This window comes from Cydia strobilella, chromosome 17, assembly GCF_947568885.1.
Source record: "Cydia strobilella chromosome 17, ilCydStro3.1, whole genome shotgun sequence".
NCBI lineage: Eukaryota > Metazoa > Arthropoda > Insecta > Lepidoptera > Tortricidae > Cydia > Cydia strobilella.
Window position 1 is genome coordinate 4,815,158 of NC_086057.1, and position 19,307 is coordinate 4,834,464.

Consider the following 19,307-nt stretch of genomic DNA (forward strand, 5'->3'; position numbering starts at 1 on the left):
CTAATCAACTAAAGAGATAGGTGCGATGCGTGCCGCAGACCGACGCCAAGTCCCAGTCCTGGTCTTTACCTCCACCAGCCTTATGCGCCCGTCCTTACCGGCAAACACTTGAGTGACCAAACCTTTTGGCCACATGTTGCGGGGAGAGTTCGGGTCCACAACAAGGACGAGGTCGCCGACTTGCAGCGGCTTCCTTTCCTCGTGCCATTTCCTTCTTGGTATGAGGTCGGGTAGGATCTCCTTCAACCATCTCTGCCAGAACATATCGGTTAGCCGCTGAGCTGTACGCCAGTGTTTCCGCAGGTACAGATCAGAGCCGTCAAAAGAACCGATAGTAGGCAGATTTGACGACGTGCCAAGAAGGAAATGGTTCGGTGTGAGTGATTCCACACCTCCATTTTCTACAGAGACGTGCATCAGGGGACGACAGTTCACTATATTCTCGACTTCCGCCATAAGCGTGCTTAAAACTTCGTCCCGTGGTGCACGCTCATTTAAAATTACTTTGAGAGACGTTTTTACGCTACGAATTAGCCTCTCCCACGCCCCACCCCAATGGGGGCTAGCGGGAGGGATAAAAGTCCACTCCATACCTTTGTTGGCACCGTAGCTTTTCAGCTCTTCGGCGTTCAGTTCCTGCATCGATCGCTGCAACTCAGTACAGGCGCCACGCAGGTTCGTCCCATTATCGGAGAACAGGTGTGATGGCCAGCCACGCCTAGCCGCCATCCGATGCAGCGACATTATCAGCGAGTCCGAAGTCAGAGAGGAGACTAGCTCAATGTGGATCGCGCGCACCGTCAGGCAAGTATACAAAACTCCATACCTTTTCTCACGGCGTCGTCCCACGACGACCTCCATCGGTCCGAACAGGTCTAAACCGCAGTATGAGAATGCACGCTGATGATGTGCCATTCGTGCCCTTGGTAAGTCCCCCATTCGCGGAATACGCGGTTGACACTTACGGATTCTGCACAGCATACAGGATGAAGCTATGAACTTAACGGTTGGTCTTAGACGTAAGATCCAGAACCGTTGTTTTACCTCATTAACTATGGTTTCTTGGTTCCCGTGCGCCAGCTTCACGTGATAATCTCGGACGATCAACTTACTCACCTGATGCCGACCATCGAGTATTACCGGCCTTTTAACATCAATAGGTACGTCTGTTACAGCATCTATGCGGCCGCTCACTCGCAGCAGACTATGTTCGTCAAACACCGGTGACAGAAAGACCAATCTACTGGTGCGGTGCAACGGCTTACCATTTTTAATAGTGACGATATCTTCGCCGAAGGACTCCGCCTGTGCGTGCTGTATAAGCAATCTTTCAGCTCGTTCCATAGTACCGCAATCAACTTGTCCTTGAAGACCTTTGCATCTGTCGATAAACGCTAGTACCGTAGCCGTGGCCCGCTTCAAGCGTAACCAAGAAGAAAACCGCAATGGGTCCGGTACAGCCAGTCCAATTGAACCCTCATGTACGACAGCAACACATTCAGGCGACGCGGCGTCTGACTGTGACAAAATTACATCTTTTGGCCACAAGGATACGTCTTCATATAAAAAATTCGGACCCGCGAACCATTTATCTAGTTGAGCGCAATCGAAAGTCTCCCGCGTAGCTAAATCCGCTACATTTAGCTTTGTAGGTATATAATTCCACTCGTCTACGCGGGATAACTCATCAATTTCGCCCAACCGGTTCGCTTCGAACGTTTTATATGAGCGCGTATTGTTACGCACCCAATGCAACACAGTTGAACTGTCGCACCAAAAGTAACGCCGCTCGGGAACTATCTTGTGCTCCTTACCTATTGTATTAGCCAGCCTTGCGGCTAATAGTGCAGCTTGTAACTCGGCCTTAGGTACTGTCAATGGTTTTACAGGCATAACTTTACATTTACTGGCAATAAAGGCAACTTTAATACGACCATTTATCTCCCAACGCCAATAAGCAACAGTACACATAGCCCGAGTACTACTATCACAAAACACATGCAATTGTAAGTTATTATAACCTACCTTTGCCGTACGCGTAGCGCTTGTAGGCTCTGCTACGGATTCGTAGACCTTCGTAGCGCATGACGTAGGCGCAACGTTGCCAGGCGCAAACGTCGATAGCGGCAACGTCGCGCTCGGGGTACCAGCAGATGCTCCGCTCAGGTGATCTGCCGTCTCGCTTACTCGCACAGGTGGAGACTCGTCATCTCCGTGGTTGTGATTGCGAACAGCTGATTGATAGCACCTTGGTATACGTATGTCGCTAATTACCTTAAGTAGGTCAATCCATTTTCGCCACTTGTTGTAAATAACATCCGGAATGTAATCATTCCAGTCTATATTTAACCGCCAGGTATCCTGCAGCATAATACGACCCTGAATGGTGAAAGGAGATAAGAATCCTAAAATATCGAAAATCGACATTATTACCCTGAGCATAAGACGCTTTGTAGGACGCTCATCACCGTTGACAATACTTTCGGGAATCCGTTTTAATGATAAGTCGAATGTCAACTTATCATCGGCCGGATACCATATTAGGCCGAGAGTACGCTCACCTTGTTGCTGCTGATCGACTTTAAACCTTACGGCCGCTGTACCTAAGGTTTGATTTGGCAGACTGTTTAAAACCGAGACACTGTTGCTAGTCCAGTTTCTCATCTCGAAACCGCCGGCACTGTGAATTAAATTTATATTTCTTACCATTTTGATGGCCGCGGTTTCGTCTGCAAAACTGTCTATGTAGTCATCTACGTAATGCGAGTTACATATCGCATCGACAGCGTCCGGCATAGTTGACTCGAACCGTCGCGCGTTCAAGTTTTTGATAAACTGACTAACAAAAGGACTGCAATTAGCCCCAAACGGAAGTGATGTCATAACATACGTTTTTAGTACGTCAGTAGGGTTGTCCCTCCATAGGAACCTTAAAGCGTGTTGATCTTCGACTCGAATCTTGATCCTTAAAAACATATCCTTGATGTCGCCAGTTACTCCAATCTTGTTTTCCCTAAAGCGTAACATAATACCAAATAGTGACGACAGCAAATCGGGACCTGTTAATAAGAAATCGTTTAAACATAAGCCATTTACCTTATTTGCTGAGTCGAAGACCAAACGCAGACGCTTTTTGTTGACGTTATCTACTCCGAAATGAGCGAGATACCATGTTTTGGGCCTCACCTGAGTATCTGACAGCTGAGATGCGTAATCATTTTGAAGTAAATGCGTCACACGCTCCCGATACCTTTCAGCAAAACCAGAGTCTTTTGTCATTTTATTTTCGATACCTTTCATCCTTTTAAGAGCGCTAGGATACGAGTCAGGCATGGATGGGTGGTCCTCCTTCCACGGCAGGCCGACATGCCAGCGGCCGGCGCGCAGCTCCGCTGACTGCTGCAGCTGCGCCACGGCGCGCGCGTCCTGCGCGTTCTGCCGCGGCGCGCATGTCACGCCCATCGTGTCCACTTTGAATGACAGGCGGACCTCCTCATGGATCTGCCTTAACAGATCGAGACCCTCTGAGGTATCCGTCGTGTCCTCCATATCTGAAATAAAAAGGTTAGACTCGACCTGCGTGGGCGGGCGGACGCCCTGCGGCACGTACATCTTCCCATGAGCACACCAACCCAGGGGAGTGAGGCTAGCATACCCCTCGTTATTTTTACCTTCTCTAATTTGTAAAGGCAACATTAAATGATAATTATCTTGACCTATTAACATCTCAGGTTTTGAATCGGAAGTACATAATTTATCTCTAATATCTTTTAAATGAGTAAAGTTAGTACATTTTAAAACTGATAAACTTTGCAACGGTACACTCAAATCGTCGACACTACGCACTCTTAAATTATGCACCTTATTGTCTATACCCGTAATGTTCACATTCACAATGGTAGAATCGCGCACTAATTCGCTGCCGAGAAATGCACCTTGTGTGCAAAACGTGCTAGTACGTCCACTTAATCCCGCGCGCCGCGCTAATTTCGAACTTATTAAACTAATCGAAGAACCATCGTCCAATAAGGCCGTAGTTGAAAATACACCGGTAGGTCCGTGAACATTGATACGTACTACTTTCAGCAACACCGTTTTATCACTTACGTTAATATGCGTCAAAGTCTCAGGAACAGATTTGGATTCGAGGTCTTGCTGCGTTGACGCACTCGTAGTAGGACATGTTGTAGAACTCGAAGGGCCCGATGATGATGATGACGCAAGCGGTACCTCGATCTTATTTACCGTGTAGTGCAGGAGTCGATGATGTGCTTCGCCACAATCGTCCTTATCGCAAGCAGGCGCACGGCACGATTCTCGTTCGTGTTTCGATAATAGGCATTTATAACATAAGCCGTTTTTTCTAACGAATTGCCACCTGACTTTGCGCAGCGCTCGTTTAAACTGTTTACAATCGGTTATCTTGTGAACAGATGTTCGGCAAAATAGGCATTTTTTATCGCTTCCTTCGCCGTGCACTAATATTGTATGGTTACGTGCGTTGTTAGTGTCTGAGGTTTTATGTTTGTAACTCTCACTTTTAGTGGCCATATAGGTACTTGCAGTGGTTGAAATCTTGACTGCCTCCTCGTTAAGAAAGTCAGACATGATGACCAATCTAGGTTTTTTACCATCTTTGATTAAATTGAAGCTATAATCTGACCACTTCGATATTAGTACGGTCGGCAGCTTAGATAAAATTATGGAAACTATGTTTACCCCCTGTAGGTGCTCCTCTTGACCGACCGCTCGTACTGCTTCCACGTAGTTCTGAACTTTTAACGAGAACGTTATAATATCTTTGTGGTAATCTTGGTGCAATGGTTGAAGCTTTTTAATGTCGTACAATATGCGGGAAATGATGCACTCGGAGTTACCATATCGTAGTTCCAACGCCGACATGACTTTCTCAGGTGACGTGGCACTTATGAACAAAGCGTTGACTGCATCCTTAGCGGCTCCGCGCAAACATTTTCTAAGCCTCCAAAGGTTCTCCTTATCGGTGAATTTACATAACTCAGTAGACTCGTTATATGCTTGTTTAAACTGCAACCATTCTAAATAATCGCCAGAGAACTCGGGGAGATCTTTTGGCGTGCTGAGTCGACTGAGTAGGCTGGTATTCGGTGCGCTGGCAGTGGAGATATTCTTCACAGCATCGGCCATAACTTGTATCGCATTGTTGAGTGCCATGACGGTGCCGTCGGGCGGCGGCAGCGGAGCGGCCGGCACGGGCGCCTGGGCTGGCGCGGGCGTGGCGGCGCGTGGCGCTGGACCGGGCTCGGGCGGTACATGTGACACTTGCTGATGCAACTCGCCCATGTTAATTATGCCATTATCGGGGGCTGGCTGCAAATCGTCTTGCGATTCCAAGTTGCTCTGATTTTCCACCCAATTTTCAACGCGACTTCGAGAATAGCTCCTTCGACTTACTTGTGAACCGTACACTTGTTCCTCGTCGTCCAGCTCTGCTAATTGAGCATCCAGAGTCTTATCGATGATCTCCATCTGTATGACAGCTTTTTGTTTTGCGGCTTCTAACAAAAGTTGCTTCTTCTTTGCTGTTCTAGAAGCCGATGAAGTTCTTGAGCCCTTGCTGCTAGCTTTGCTGGCATTAACATACGAAGCAGAAGTATGAATTATTTTTTTCTTTATTAATTCTACCGCGGTTGGTTCAGACTTCACGCTACCCTCCGTTGGTTTTATGATAACCAAATCATTCGGAATACTTGAAAGTGGCTTAATTTCTTCCAACCTGGCTGTAGAACTTTGACCATAAGGTGCTTCACACGTCTCGCCCTTTTCAGACATTCTTTGTTCTTCTTCTAGAAGCCTCTTTAATTGTTCTGCACGACGCGCTTTTGACCGCCGCGTTTCAATCGTAGTCGGAGTGCGGTGCATGGATCCGGTTCGAAGACCACTTTGTTGACTGTATGGGGTTCGTATGAAGAAAAGGCCGAGGTTCTAACACGAAGATATATTATGTAAAACACACAATTACAAAAAATGTCACGAGAGCGTATGTGCATAGGCTCGCGGCCAGCAGCGGACTGCCTGGCGGCACATAGCAACGAGTTGCATTAGATATGATACAAACAATTTTCAGCCTTAAGTCTAAACTATTAAAGTCTAATTTAACACGACAATGATTTTTATAAGTAAAACATAACTAGCTACAGATATAAAGAGCGCATCGCCAACAACGAGTATAAATTAAAAAGTGGCAACACTGTAGTGTCGTCCCGTTTTCCTTAGATTGATTTGAAAGGGACGACACTACAGTGTTGCCACTTTGTTCTACTCTTTTTTGACAGACTGTAGGTTCCAATGACTACAAGAAACTTACGCATTACAGTCGATGTCCTAGCATAAGTATCCATTTTTTTATACGATTAGCATGGCGACATAGGTACTTAAGTTGGGGCATCGACCGTACTTATAAGTGACAACATTTGATAAATATCTGCCAGTTATCTTCAATGAACTCAACCTACTCTTTTACTAGCTATTATGTATCTGTAATACGTAAAACTCCCTCATGAGACTTTTTATTTCTTCCCTAAAAGGTTCCCGAAAAGCAAAATATAACAATTTAAAAACAATACGAATAAACTAATTTATTTGACACTTTAAACGTCTTTTGTTACACGACAGCCCAAAAACGAGTGTTATGTTTTAATTTTATTTTTATAGTAAATGTATACTTACGCTTCGTTGTGTTTGTAAGGCCAGGCGACACCAGATTCATCTATTCGCTTGATGAGGCCACACTAACGCGAAAGGCCGAGAAACGAAGAAGTTAATTATCGCGTTAATTCGACGTTTTTCATATGGCCACACTGGGGATTATCACGATTTTCAACGGCGTTTATGTGGCCCCGGTATTATGACCTTTCGTTAAGAAAATAACGGTTAACTATCCTGTAATAACATTTTTGTCTCTGTTTGACCTAATGGTTGACTGGTAGAGAATGCCTTTTGGCATTAAGTCCGCCATTTGTACATTTCTCTTTGTTTGTGCAATAAAGTTTAAATAAAGAAATAATAAGTCTTTGTATGAAAATACTCATTAAGGGTACTTATTGTAATATAAACTTTGAAATTAGAAAAATATTGCCTCGTATTTTCTTAAGACAATGTTTATTACATAAAAAAACCGAAGTAAAGCTGCTTTCTAAGATACGAGAACAACATTGAGTGGCACAGTATTTTCCTAATACAACGCCTGTTTCGGATAACCTAGATATCGATTTTAGAGCAATTGCTTTTGTTTCAACAAGCTCAACTCGCCGCCCGCCGTGCAGCACTGAATAATGCCAACATGCATTTATTCAAGGTACAAGTATGTCACCCAGACCTAAGATAGATATAACTCCGTAATAGATGGATACAGTCTAAGGAAAAAACGTGCCTCGAAAATCACGAAAATTTTATTCTCGATCAGATGGCGCCACTAGTTTGCCTACTCTCGTATAGAGGGCGTTGACGGTTTCGTTTGTATAATTTTATCGTATATCAGTGAAAGAACATGGGTCAAAATCATATAAAAATAATTAATGCAAATAAAAAAATCATTTATCCATATTTAAATACATTTTATCGTATTTTTATAAATCTTCATTTTTAGTTTTAAAGTGTGTCGACAGATGACAGTGAATTTACTGGGGTTACAAAATTTACTATGACAGTACCGCTCTAGTATAAGTTACTCTATGCCCAGACTGTCTAAAAAACGTAAATAAAGTCAAAAAAGAATGTAGGTATTGTGTCACACGACACAGAAAGTATTTAAGCAAGCCGGCAAGGTAGGTATAGATTGTCATAGACACTAATGGCCGAAATAGGGAACATTACGCGAAACTCTGCGTAGGGGGCGCCACTACCACAATCTGAGGGTCTGACGAAACAAGAAAATTGAAATTTCGTTATCTAACATATTTGTCACTTGCATAATTATTCGAGCGATAAAGAGGCAGATAGCGAAATTTCGGATTCGCGTTTCCCGGTAGGTCCTCTGTAATCAAACCGCCTTGATGCATCAATGTCATATTTTATTATCTCTAAAAACTTATCTAAAACTGTTATAGGCACAGTATGAATAAGTTACTATATGAAATAAAACTATGAAAACGGATTATATCGCGTATATTGAATTTATAATACATCCCGACGTTTCGAACTCTTTACAGCGTTCGTGGTCAACGGGTGACTCAATATACGCGATATAATCCGTTTTCATAGTTTTATTTCATGAGTAACTATCGCGGTAACCGAAGACAATATTAAGTTACTATATGGTTTACTAAGGGGGCTAGTGCTGCACTCTGATGGTAGAACATTGCAGTAATACCCCCTATTGTTTGAATGGAATGTTAAATGCTTTGTAAAGTAGAAGATTCTAATATTAACGGAAAGTAAATACCGTAGAAAGAGAAAAGAAGATAATTAAATATGTAAATGAAACTTTGTAATATATTATTCTCTTGGCCTTTGCTTCGTTCGTTCTCAAAGTTTCCCTACAACAATAATCGGGTCGGACAGATGGATATACGAGGGTTCCTTCTTAAGGCCCAACTTAACCTTTTGATTTACGTTACCCTTTGTATGTTTATAAATGTTTAGGAAATACACATTCCTTATCCCGGACCCGTTTGTGGTCAACCCTATTATATTATTTGGAATAATATTTCTCTACACTTCAAAAAGAAACTAAGAAGCCCTCAGCTTCCATTCTTTTTATTTTTTTTACTCCTATTTTAGTCTCATTATAAGAAGAAAACACAAATTATCTTTTGTTATACAGGAAACTGTTTCTATTTTACGGGTCATTCTCTGGGAATATGTCTGCGGTTGCGTCTAATTGCCACGACTCTTTTCATACATTTTGTAAGGGTCGAGGCAATTAGACCGCAGACATATTTTTTGAGAATGACCGTTACATAGTAGTACCTATTCCTATTCGTAGTTCCTATTCGGTTAAAGATAAATTGTAGCTGACTGAATTGTAGTTTATAATGGCTCCAGTTTATAAAACAAACGAAATAGAGCAAAAGCAAGTTTTGTATGAAAAACTTAAATTCGCTGTATTTTTTTAAATATGGTATCTGAAGTTACATAAACTATACACATAGATATACCTTATCCTATTGTAAGTACAGAGTTTCAAAGCAATCTAGCTAGTCGTTTTAAAAGGAGAGCGGAACTACCTTTGCATGGAGAACCGAGGTTGCCGGGAACCCTTATGACTGCACCGATTGTCCAGTGGTGCAGTCATTAGGGGGATTGTGTTTTCTAATGAACTAATTCATTTCTGTATAATCCAGTATAATCAAGCTTTTTAATCTTGTTCCTTCCTTTCTTTCCCTCGCAAAAGTGTGTTGAAACGCGTCGTATGAAACATGTGTGCATTAGTAATTACACACACATGGAAAAACCTCATATTATTGTATGGGAATCGAAATAAATAAAAGACGTTTATTCAAAAAGTTTGAACATAGGTACATAATAAAAGTACACGATAATGCTTACAAGCTAATTGAAAGGGAAGGTGGCTCAGCTGATGTCTGTGCCAAAAAGGCTTCGGGGCATTGTCAATTAAATTAATCATTTACAAAATGAAAGTTACCTTTGTTTCCTGTAAAATGTTTCTGAAATCTCCGAAATTATTTCCACCTTTTTGGAAAATCTCCGAGACTTGCACATCTGTCTTTATGTGCAAGTTTCATAACTCAGGACGAAATACTTATAATAAACATACAAATAAATGGCCTTACCAGGATTCGAACCCGGGGCCTCCTGCTTTGTAGCCAGTCATTACCGACTAGGCTAGGAGGTCGTTGTGCGGAAACTATAAAATTTATTACAGTTAATGTAATTATATTTAAATGGCGCTGCTAATAACATGATGTTAAAACCATTATTAAAATAAGAATCAAAAAATGTATTGTCAAAAAAATCTTTTATATACGCCCTCCAGCATCTAAAACGAGCTACAGATCTACAGACATCCCTTGCGGCATATTACGCATATGCTTATTCGCGAATATCATATGGCCCGGTCCTTTGGGGAAATAGCTGCGATATTGAGAAAATATTTATTCTACAAAAAAATGCATCAGAATTCTAGTAAATATAGATCAAAAGGAGTCGTGTAAACCCTATTTTATCAAACATGAAATAATGACCGTTGCGTCCATGTACATATTTGAATCATGTAAATTAAAAGAAATAATCGTAATGCTAATCAACTATAAGTGCCTTTTTCGAAATTAAAACTTGTCACATGTAGCCCCCATTATATGACTATAAAAATCTACAATCACCTTCCAAACTCTATAAAAGATCTGGAAAATCTAGGCAAATTTAAAAAACGGCTGAAATTATTTTTGATTAGTGGATGTTTTTATACTATTAATGAATATTTTGATCAAGTCAATAGGTGAAAATATTACCGTGCTTTGTTTATGTAAGGAAATAATGTAATAATGTATGTGTACTCTTAATTTAATGAAATGTTTAAAATAATTGTAATCAAATCACCTACCTACTTGTAGCCCTCTTATATTGCTGTGCCCTGTGCTGTGTCACATGTATACCTTTATGTTCTATTCCATCCATGTTTGTAATGTGATATGCAATAAAACAATTCATAATGTATATTTAAATTTAGTGATTTATTAAAATTTTCCCTATTAGTTCCAGGCATTTAGCCAAACGTTTTTAATTTAGGTTAAAACGGAGGTAAGCCGCACTCCTTAAAAAATTGGAGACCAAAAGTTCGAGATTCAATGAGCAAAAACGCGAATAAAAGATCTGTTTAACTTGGAAATGGATTTCTGCGGTAACCAACGAAAGTTTTTATCTTATTTCTTGTTAAGATATTTTCGCATTAATCTGATGAAAATAACAACCTGGCTTTCTTCAAGTTTTAAGTACATAAACTTGTTTGAAACCGAGGGCAAACGTTGGCATGAAACGCTCTATCTTCTTGGTAGTTCGTTCTACTCAGTATCAGTAAGATAGATCTTTAACAACAACATGTTTTAGAGACAAATGTAAATAAATATTTATTTAAATAAAAATGGTCCCCAGAAGCACAAAAAATGTTCAGCCATAAAGAAAAAAAAAACAAGATACCATAAAATTGAATTTTTATCACATCATCATCATCATCATCATCATCATCCTGTCCTGGCCGGTTTCGGCCACGGCAACTGGGTTTGTACTGGCTAGTGAGAGCGACGGTCGTGACGTAGCCTATTTTTGCAGTGAATGTACGGCCACACTCACCGCAGGTCAGCACCCCTCCGACAAAATTGTAGTTGATGACCGCAGGTGGTCGGGCCTTTAACTCGTCACGCTTCGCGTCAAGTTCCACTCATCTCTGCTCTCCGGAGGCCTGCTTTTTTGTACTCACTGTATGCCTCCACTTCGGTCGATCTTGTGCCGAAGTCCGCCAGTGCAATGGTTCAATGTCACATCTCCGCATGTGGCGCTTCAGTACATCTTTGTATCGCAAAAGTTGGCCGCCCTGTTTCCGCTTCCCACTCTGCAACTCTGAGTAAAAGATGCGCTTAGCAACTCTGTCATTGGACATACGGGAGACATGACCACACCATCGCAACTGACGCCGCATTAGATAGGCTTCAATGCCGCTGACATTAGCACGGCGTAGCACTTCTGTGTTCCTGACACGATCCGACCATGAGATGTTCAGAATGTCACGCAGGCATTTAAGGTGAAACCTATCCAATGTGCGAATATTATTTTTATCACTAGATAGTACCTAACGCAATTAAGTAAATCTGTTCGGAATTTAATAAGCCGACCTAAAAACATCAAATAAAGCTCAAGCACGCAAAAACAATAACAATAAAAGCATTTAACAATAAGGAAACCGCGGCGCAGTTGAATATTTTTATCATTTTCATTAAACTCTCGAGCCAGATGAAACATAACGGATGGGCGAAGTAAGTTAGGCATTGCGGGATTTCAGCCCAAGTTTCAGCGAAGCGGACCCCCGGGAGCGTTTGTCATCTCGCCGCTGGACTGCTTTCTTTAATTTTTCTGGTACTATTATGGAGGAATACTCATAATTAATGCTATGCGGCCGCCTTACAAGGTCTTTTATTAAAATTAAGAAATCTTTACAATTTTATGGCAAAAACCGGCGCATTCATTGACACTTTTTGTTAACTTATTGAGACTATTTATTTTAACTACTTCGTTAAGCATAATGTTGATCGTGGGTATTTTTTGGCTCTTGTGTAAATAAAGAACATTTGTGAAATATTGATTTTATTGTGATGAAAACTTTGAACAATAGATACAGTACAGGTAGTTAAATTTTGTTAATAATTCTTGTTTGAATTTAAGTGCTTTAAGTGCCCCAAAATACTTTTACTTAAAAAAAATTAAGTGATTCATTATTAAGATTTGAGTAAATTATTGAGAATACGGAATAAGACGATTTCACTATCTGAAATGATAAAGAACAATTCGTAGGTACGTAAAACTAATTAGAAAGGTACAATAAAATACTTAAAAAAATCCTACCGCAATATAGCTGTCGTATGACAGTTCAATTACACCGAGACCTTTAATTACCACGACGTGCTGAAAAAAAAAAAACAGAAATGAAAATCTGGTAGGCCTAGACGGAGATGGCGGGAGAACCTGGACGCATTATCTCAACGACTGGCCGGACTGGCCGGAGATTGCACAAAAGCGAGACGAATGGAAATCGAGGGGGGAGGCCTTTACCCAGCAGTGGGACACCGTATAGACAAGTGATAGGTAGAATCAGTTTCTTTTCGGAGTTTCAAATCGTAAATATGTAACGTCGCGATCAAATTACTTCTTCTTTGAAGTTCTTTAGTCCGAGTCGGAATAAATAAAATAGAAATACTGCAGACTTAATGCTTTATTTCGTGCAGGGTGTAGGAGTTAGTACATTGTGCAACGAGGGCGGTAAGTATTTTTTTACAAACGAGGTCTATAAATTAAAGACTCGAGTATGCAATATTTTTACCGCCGGAATTACACACAATGTTTTTCATTACATTTGCAAAGAAAAAACTAAATATTAAGCAAAATAATTCTTAAATACGGTGACATTTTAGACATTCGTCAGCCATTTTGTAATTTTTTGACTCGTTAGGCATAAAAGGCACGGACCCGTCCGGCATTCAGCCACGATTGAAAATTATTTAAAAATATTTTAAACAATTAAAACTAAATTATAAATGGTAGTATTTTGGAAGTAAAACTCATTTTTACCTTGACTTTTAACAAGTAGTTTATTTAGAACCTACTTAGTTCGTATGACATAAATTAAAAAAAAAAGCTGTAACCCGTAGCGTAAGGAGCGCCTCGTTTTTTTATTAATTTATAAATTATAGTGCGAGCGAGAGGAACTGCATTAATACGTATGATAGGATTCCTGAGTTATAAGAATGTCGCTCACATTAAAATTGATTAAAGTTAATCCTCAAAACTCGTTATTTAGATTTTTACATTTTATATTCACATTTTAATAACTGCAAATAAAAATTGGCCCCTCAGTGAGGGAACTTTCAGATATTAACCTGAAAAGAACAGATACTAATTCTTATTGTAAGTAACATAATTTTTTATTGAGTTTATTTGAAAGTTTAAATGATTGCTAGAAATAAATAAGTGAGAGGCTGACCTGCGCTTGAATCATGGCGAATGTGATCAATTTCCGCACACGCACAGAGGATTGCCGTCTGCAGTTGTGCCAGCCCGAGTGGAACATGGCCGTCGGTAGCCGCTCCGCCTGTTAAATACAATAGAATTATCTGGACATATGTAAACCTTAATGCAGCGGCATAAGGTCTATGAATGATCACTTAAAATTGTTGAGACAATACTCATAAAAATGTAGTGTATACTTTTTATAAGTAATCATACAAATAGAGCCTAGTCTATAATTATCAAATATGTTTGGGTCAGTAGAGAAATACATAGGTACATACAATGATTTAGATTTAAATTTTGGGCAATATAAGGCGAAACTAGATAATTGAACCTTAAAGGGAACATGCATTTGGTCGCCGGATACTCTTTGCTATCTTGCTGCTAAGCCGGGCAGAGTAACAACATATGACCTTTTCTGTCCCACTCAGCAGAAAGAGTTCTGCGAACAAATAGTTGTAATGACTGTAGATTGCGAGAAGACACAACTTATCAATTTTTCATAGAAAGGAATAAGGGCAGGATTAATTTTTGGCCGGGGTTTTATTGAAATAAATTCGAATTTGGGTTTCTTTAACCCATTTAACCCATTCAGCGCTAATTACAACACGTCGTTTTGCCTCTAAAAATCACTTTCACTTCATACCAGTAAACCCATGTTATCGGCTACGACTACGACTGTAGCTCAGCGGTGAATCTGTTAATTATTTTTTCCTATAATACTAGTAAATAGGTAAGTCCAAAAACATAATTACATACTTACTCGTACAGCTAAAAGAGAATATCATTATAAATAACTACTATGCTGTCTACTATGCTGTCTACTATGCTGTGTGTACTATGTAGACTCGTTTTCTAATGTATACGGTAACTGTAACTGAATAAGTTTTATTTTGGTATTTGTTACAGTACAATGTTATCCAAATAAGCCTTAAACATGCAAAAAAAGAAGACAGTCACATCGCCTGCGTCAGCGCCGCAACACTAGGGGAGACCAGGTGAGTTGTGACAGAGGAAAGTTGTGACATCGACGAATTTTTTTGGAATCTATTAACTAATAACGAACTCGCAATCGCGCGCGTTTGTTAGTTCAAGTTACTAGCTAACAAACGCGCACTGTTGCGAGCATGCTAACAGTTAAGAGGTTCTAAAACATCGAGAATGACACAACAGAACTCTCCTCTGTCACAATTCACCACGGTCTCCCCTAAATGTGAAATTCGGATGGCAACAGCAGCTGCAATACGGTGGCGGAATTACCTCTGCGGACTTGACGCGGGCACTGACACTATTCATTTCTTTGATAAAATGAGTGACGTTCAATCCGTCACTCATTTTACCAAGGAAATCGATGTAACATCGCCGGCGTCACGGCTGCGGCAGTAATGTTGCGACAGTAAAGCAGCTGCAGTTGCCATCTGAATGTCACCTTAAAGCTGTTGCAGTCGTCATCCAAATGTCACCTGAAGTCTTAAAAAACTTACTTCAAAAGTGATGTCGCCCGCGCTCCATATGAACAAGCCCGAACTGACTAATACTCCGGTGGCCGTGATTACTATTGGAGCCAGTTGCACCAATGAGCGATCAGTTTGCTGCGACCAAACATAATACCTACTTAAGAAAAAATAACGGGCTCCAGAAAACAGTACAATATACTTATAATCATAATTACATGTGGCCCAAAGATAGCAGCTATCTGCTGGAATACATTGTTGCATAACGGATTAAGTAATAATTTTATGGTTGGTCATGATATATTATATTCAAATCATAAGATTCGAAGAGATCCCTCAATTACCCATGGATACCATCGGAACTGGATTTTAAAATAAATATAATTTTCCAAATCGAAAGAAAAAAACGTAAAGAAAAGATTTTGAATTGAGTTAAAAACTATTGGCGTGGGGAAGCCTGTTCAAGTCGTCGCTTAGTAAACATTCTCTAGGGAAATAAATTGTTAATAACTGTCTCATATTTTGAAGATCATTTTATGGTAATTTGTCTCTTAACGCGATGACGGATGTTTCCATTTTTCTGTCAACGCGTGGCTGTAGCTTGAATGTTCCGGGAAAATATTTAAAGAATTATTAAGTGACCGCCTAATAACTCTCGTATCGGACCCAAAGTGGCGTAATATAAGGCGTTTGTTACACCAGAGCAGCTCAACATTATTTTTATAGCTTTTAGGTACTTTTCATACCTGCTTTTTTCTGTTGCCAAGAACAATGATCAGGCTGTATTCTTATTAATATATGGGAAATGTGCGGAGCTAATCCGGTCAATGTAAAACCGATGCTGTACACGTGTCCGGTCAGCCGCTGGTAGGGTAAGACCTCCAGTGAATGAACACTTAAGCAATTATCCAAGTTTGAAAAATCATTTCTCAGCATTCATTAATAATTGGAATAATTAATTGCAATTTAATCAATCCTCATTTAACAATTAAGAAAGTAATTTCTGCGATTTTGTATTACTTTCATAGTTTTTGAGTTATAGCATAATTTATCAAAAAGTACCCAAAAACCTAATGAATGAACATGAAAACTAGTGAATGAACACCGCAAAACCCAGTGAATGAACATAATTTCGATCTTTTTTATCAGCATAAAAAATACCTACCTACCACCGACCGGTGCAGTTGCAAGGTAGACGTGCACCAGGGATCTGCTTTAAGTCTCTACTTCTTTTGCTGATTATGGATATGGACGCTGTGATATCAGACATACAGGATAGGGCACCCTGTTGTATGCTTTTCGTCGATGATATTGTACTTGTGGGTGAAGATGGACTAGAGGTAGTAGAGGTACAGAGCAGACTTCTGCATAGAACTCGATGGCATTACACTGCCTATCTGCTCCGTTCAAGCACCTCGGCTCGCTAGTATAGTGTGATGGCGATATAAACGTGACGTGAAAAACCGGATTATCACAGAATGGATAAAAAGGTCACGGGGACCCTTTGCGATGCCCGGATACACCTTCGATTGAAGGGAAACAATTATAAAAAAATCATTTACTGGTCAGCACAGCGCGTTTGGCCCTAAAGGTGACGAATGAAAAGAGATTGCATATAGCGGAGATGAGAATGTTTAAATGGATATGTGGCGTGACGAGAATATACGGATAGGATAAGAATGAATATATACGTAAGCAGCAGTGAGTAGTTGCACCCATAACAGAAAAAGTATTGTCAAATCGCTTAGCGTGGTACAACGTACAACCATGTGATACGGAGGAGTGAAAGTCATGTGACGCGAAAGGTATTAGTATTTAATGTGGAGGGATGTAAAAAGAAAAGGAAATTAAGGCAAAAAAAAGCAGGTGTATGATGAGAGAGACGCATGGAAGAATAGACATGCTGCGCCGACCCCAAGTGCATGGGAAAAAGGCAAGCGAACGATGAATAAAATAATCTAACCATCATCTGGACCATTAGCAGCACCATCGCGCAGACGTTGATAATAATTTGCCCTCCGTAGACTACTTTGCACGATGATCGCAACTGGTTCACACATCTACACGCATAATAATCTCACATTTATTCAGGGGAGAATAAATTTATACGCCGTAATCTTTCGCGTGTACATCAGTTCACGCCAGTGCGGAAAGCGGACCGTCAGAAAAACAATTTGTTTTGGTTACATTAATTTTTTAAATTCTATATGTAGATTTTTTAGTGACTTTCGGAAGTGCTTATCAAATTATACGTGTTGTGCGCAGTATTTGTTTTACTGCAGGACATACTAGCATATCTTCAGTAGGTGTATTAGGCTAAGCGTATGCTGAGACGCAGGTAACGCAGTTCACGCAACGCAGCGCAGAGCAGATTTTGTAAAGTATGGAACGTCCTTGGGCCTGCAGCGGACGTTCAAAAGATACAAAATCTGCGCTGCGCTGCACTGCGTGCACTGCGTCGCCTGCGTCTCAGCATACGCTTAGCCTTATAGTTGCATTTATCGCGCAGGACAAGACATGATTTAATGCTCAAATCTAACGCACTGTCTAAGTAATGTGAAATCTAAATCTAACAATCATAATTTATTATTCTGTACGTCACGTTTTGCACATTTATCACGACCTCACGATTAATACCTGCAGGTAATTGAAATAGATAGATTAATCATGCCGGTCAATCGAAACCAAAAATATTTCTGACTTATTGAATACTTTAGAAAATATTGAAAAAGTTAAACATATACATCGACATATAACCTTTAGACATTTAATAATAGGAATAATAATAATATTTCAGCCTATATACGTCCCACTACTGGGCACAGGCCTCCTCTCATGCGCGAGGCTATAGTCCCCGCGCTAGCCTAATGCGGGTTGGGGACTTCACATACACCGTTAGACATTTACCTTAAGATAATGTTGTGCATTTTTATTCCCACTTTAACGGCTACTTCGTATTTTTTCTCTTGGTTTTCTTGGTTATCTTCTCCGTCAAATATATTATTAAGATCTACGAAGTACTCGTAAAGATTGGCGAATTGATAACCGAGAAAGATGGAAATACATATAATGAGGCTGTAAATGGCCAAGACGTGAGAGATCAAAAGCAACCCGGTTATGTAGATTAAGATTCGGGCGAAGCCAGCAAAGAGCCGTCTGTCTTCTAAATCTGGCCATATTGGAATTATCGTTGTGAATGTAGAATCTGAAAATAAAGAGGTCAACCTAATAATATGGGATAAATAAACCAGATAAACTTTGTACTTAATTGTCTTATGAAGCATCTGTGTGACCCATTTTCTACAGTATTCAGATGTGGGCAGGCAGTGAAGAAAATATACTTACTTGACGTTAAAGCGTGAAATGCTCCTTCCACCCCATATGTAATCATTGGGCAGTGCCCAACAAACATCAGACCTGCCATGTACATTCTGATCTTCATCATCATTTGCTTCTCTATTTCATCATTGTATATTTCCTTTAACGTTACCGTCAATGAAAATAGAAGTTCTTTTATTTCTTCTTTTTTATAGACGATAATTCCGTACAAGATGTATACAAAAAAGCTTGAAACACTCTTCATCAATATATCAGTGCTTTGCTTGTTTGTTAAGTTTTTTTGAGTATGTCTTGCACCAAATGTGGAAATAACCAATGCGATAATGATTGCTTCAAGAAATTTTGAAAGAGAGTTGTATACTTTCACAAAACGATTAGGTAATTTAACATCTTCGAACCAAAAGTTGGTTGCGGTAACAATGTAAACGAATTGGGTCAGCTTTTGGAAATAACGGGTACTAGAATTAGAAAATTTTGGTTTATACTTCATGGTGATATAACAAGTGACCCTCTCGAAGATAAACGGCTTAATGACGCTTTATTCAAGTGACAAGCTGAAATTAATGTAAAGCAAATAGATTAGTGCTCTATTATATCTTAATTTTATTACTGCTAGTAATAGTTGACTTATGCCGTGAGCGTCACATGTGTTCGCCATTATTCGTAGCGCAAACGATGACTTGCTGACAATTACTTTCGTTACTAATGAAAGTCTGTGTATGACTTTTATGTGCCACCAGCTACGAGTGAGAGCGTGGTTATTTAAGGGTGACTCACGCTAGACCGGGCCGGGTCCAG

At 40.1% G+C, this 19,307-nt stretch overlaps 2 protein-coding genes across 2 annotated transcripts; both read right to left on the reverse strand.

Moving 5' to 3' along the window:
* LOC134749052 (uncharacterized) lies at window positions 1–6,145 on the reverse strand. Its single transcript, XM_063683958.1, has one exon. The coding sequence runs from the start codon at window positions 5,899–5,901 to the stop codon at window positions 1–3; it is 5,901 nt and encodes a 1,966-aa protein (XP_063540028.1). The 5' UTR covers window positions 5,902–6,145.
* Window positions 6,146–12,403: 6,258 nt separating this feature from the next.
* LOC134749053 (uncharacterized) lies at window positions 12,404–19,058 on the reverse strand. Its single transcript, XM_063683959.1, has 7 exons — window positions 18,516–19,058; window positions 18,078–18,375; window positions 17,134–17,230; window positions 15,201–15,308; window positions 13,691–13,798; window positions 12,556–12,615; window positions 12,404–12,478 (listed from the first exon to the last, which is right to left on the reverse strand). Exons 1-7 carry the CDS (start codon window positions 18,997–18,999, stop codon window positions 12,404–12,406), a joined length of 1,230 nt encoding a protein of 409 aa, XP_063540029.1. The 5' UTR covers window positions 19,000–19,058.
* Between the last annotated feature and the right edge of the window lie 249 nt (window positions 19,059–19,307).